At 45.7% G+C, this 2,641-nt stretch overlaps 1 protein-coding gene across 1 annotated transcript in view; it reads left to right on the top strand.

Moving 5' to 3' along the window:
• The window catches only part of CEP104 (centrosomal protein 104kDa), a 40,092-nt gene that overhangs the window by 15,767 nt on the left and 21,684 nt on the right, over nt 1-2,641 (top strand). The window contains exons 8-9 of the mRNA XM_011956853.1: nt 654-881; nt 1,444-1,641. Coding sequence (XP_011812243.1) covers nt 654-881; nt 1,444-1,641 — 426 coding nt within the window. The remainder of the gene's footprint in view (nt 1-653; nt 882-1,443; nt 1,642-2,641) is intronic.

The following is a 2,641-nucleotide window of genomic DNA, read 5'->3' as shown; positions in this document are numbered from 1 at the left end:
AAAAAAAAAAAAAAAAAAAGCACACTCTGGAGCTGGATTGCCTGGGTTCAAATCCGGGCACCACCATTCCAGCTCTGTGATCACAGACTAATTCTTATCAGCTTTATGCTGCAGTTTTCCATCAGCTTTCAAGTGGGAGTAAAAAGAATAAGCATTAATGAGCCTGCCTGTCCAAAACATTCAATACCGTGCCCAGTGTGCAGCAACTGTGTAGTCAGCTTTACTTGTTGGGTTACACAACATCACTTTCCTTTGTACACACAGTGAATAGCAGTGCCAGATTTTGAATAGAAGTCCACTTGGGTCCAGCCCAGGTGCTTTCTCCACACCACTGTGCTCCTTCAGGGGCACATATATGTGGACATCTCCATGCACAAATGTTCATTCCTTCACTAGCATTTTGGGTGTGTGTGTCACTTTTGTAGTCCACACGGAAATGTGGAGAGACAACTGAGATGAGTGCAGCTTGATTGTGTGGGACTTTCAAGGAGATTCACTCCGTGGAAGTTTCTCTTTGGTTTTGAAACTTTTCATTGTGCCAAGGAGCCTCTTCCAGCACAGCTTTCTAAAGTCTTATTCATCTGGAGGAATGAGATGGATATGTCTGTCATGGCAGTGGCATTTGAAATTAAATGTCCCTTTTTGTTCCCTAGATGCGAAGACCTCTTGATTTGCCCCTCTGGCCCCTCGCTCGTTCTGGCAGTCCTCGCCGCCAAAAGCCAATGCCCTCACTACCACAACTGGAAGAAAGAGGAACAGAAAACCAGTTTGCAGAACCTTTCCTTCAGGAAAAGCCTTCATCATATTCTCTAACTATTTCTCCTCAGCATTCTGCAGTAGACCAGTTACTCCCTGCCACAGATCCTCATCCAAAGACCAATGTAGGTAATTCTGTTTCAGATTGGCGTTCACTTTACTTGGATATTTGTAGAGGACCTGTGTTATGCCAGGTGCTGTTCCCATGCATGGAGTGCATGAGTGCACCCCAGCCAGACCCACCTCTGTTCCATTCTAGGAGCCATAGTACTGAGTGAGAACATAGCCACATAAGCGATAGACACCTAGTGACACCGTGTGAGCATGCTTATTAAATCAGGCTTGATGCTTATTTCTAAGCAATAAACTGAGAACATATGAGAGATCTTGTCAGAAAAAAAGATGTAATAGCCTTTACTTTAGTAGTCTCCATTGAGGCGGAATCTACCTTGCTTTTTTTATTAGGTCTATAATGAGTTTAGAAAGGAACAGAAAGCCTCATCTAATCTTTTCAATTATATCCTCTTTGTTGTATAAATTATTCTAATCTGATGATACTGATATTTAGCAAAATAACGTCTTGCAGATCAGGTAAGTAAGCGCAGTGAGCCTGCCCGTGAGAGGTGCATTGGAGAATGCGACCCATGGAGCTCCCCAGCATTTTCCTCTCTCCTTCGCTCACTGCAGGCAGAGTCCCTGCCCTATGATGAGCGGCCTCTTCCAGCTATTCGTAAGCATCATGGGGAGGCAGTGGTGGAGCCGGAAATGAGTGATGCAGACATCAGCGATGCTCGGAGGGGAGGCTTGTCAGGGGAGCCAGAGCCCTTAACCGAGAAGGCCTTGAGAGAAGCCAGCTCTGCCATCGATGTGTTGGGAGAAACCTTGGTAAAAAAAAAAAAAAAAACAGTTGGGGGCAGAGGGGAGGGAAGGCTATATGGTATGCACACCCTCTGTGTACTTACACATCAAGGAGGGAAAATGCCCAGGGCTTTACATTTGTAATATTGTTGACTTCCCTTTGTTCTCGCTGGATTGGAAAGTCTTTTGTTAACTTTTTTTTTTTTTTTTTAAGAAACAGTGTCGCTCTGTCACCCAGGGTGGAGTACAGTGGCATGATCATAACTCACTGTAGCCTTGAACTCCTGGCCTTGGCCTCCCAAAGTGCTGGGATTACACAGGAGCCACCATGCCTGGCCCTTCTGTAAATTGTGAATTATGTGAAACAGCAAAAACATGAGCTAAGATGTATCAGTGAGAACTCATTTCACCCTGGGTGTCCTTCTGGCATTCATGGACTTTTTATTATATTAAACACCTGCTCTCTTCTGAACACCAGCTAATTCCAGCACAAAATGATAGCATAGCAAAAGATGGAAGTATCTCCTCATAGAAATGAGTAGTGTTGGCCGGGCTCAGTGGCTCACGCCTATAATCCTGGCACTTTGGGAGGCTGCGGCGGGTGGATCACGAGGTCAGGAGTTCAAGACCAGTTTGGCCAAGATGGTGAAACCCCATCTCTACTAAAAATACAAAAATTGGCCAGACACGGTGGCAGGTGCCTATAATCCCAGCTACTCAGGAGGCTGAGGCAGAAGAATTGCTTGAACCCGCGGGGGGACGGAGGTTGCAGTGAGCCGAGATTGCACCACTGCACTCCAGCCTGGGTGACAAAGTGAGACTCTGTCTCAAAAAAAAAAAAAAGAAATGAGTAGAATTTTCACCTCATTCTCAGCTTTAAAATATTTCCCTTGGAGGCCAGGCGCAGTGGCTCACGCCTGTAATCCCAGCACTTTGGGAGGCCAAGGCGGGTGGATCACGAGGTCAGGAGATTGAGACCATCCTGGCTAACACAGTGAAACCCCGTCTCTACTAAAATACAAAAATT

Source organism: Colobus angolensis, unplaced genomic scaffold, assembly GCF_000951035.1.
Source record: "Colobus angolensis palliatus isolate OR3802 unplaced genomic scaffold, Cang.pa_1.0 Scaffold426, whole genome shotgun sequence".
NCBI lineage: Eukaryota > Metazoa > Chordata > Mammalia > Primates > Cercopithecidae > Colobus > Colobus angolensis.
Note: the sequence above shows the minus strand (reverse complement) of the source record. Positions and strands in the feature narration are given on the sequence as shown.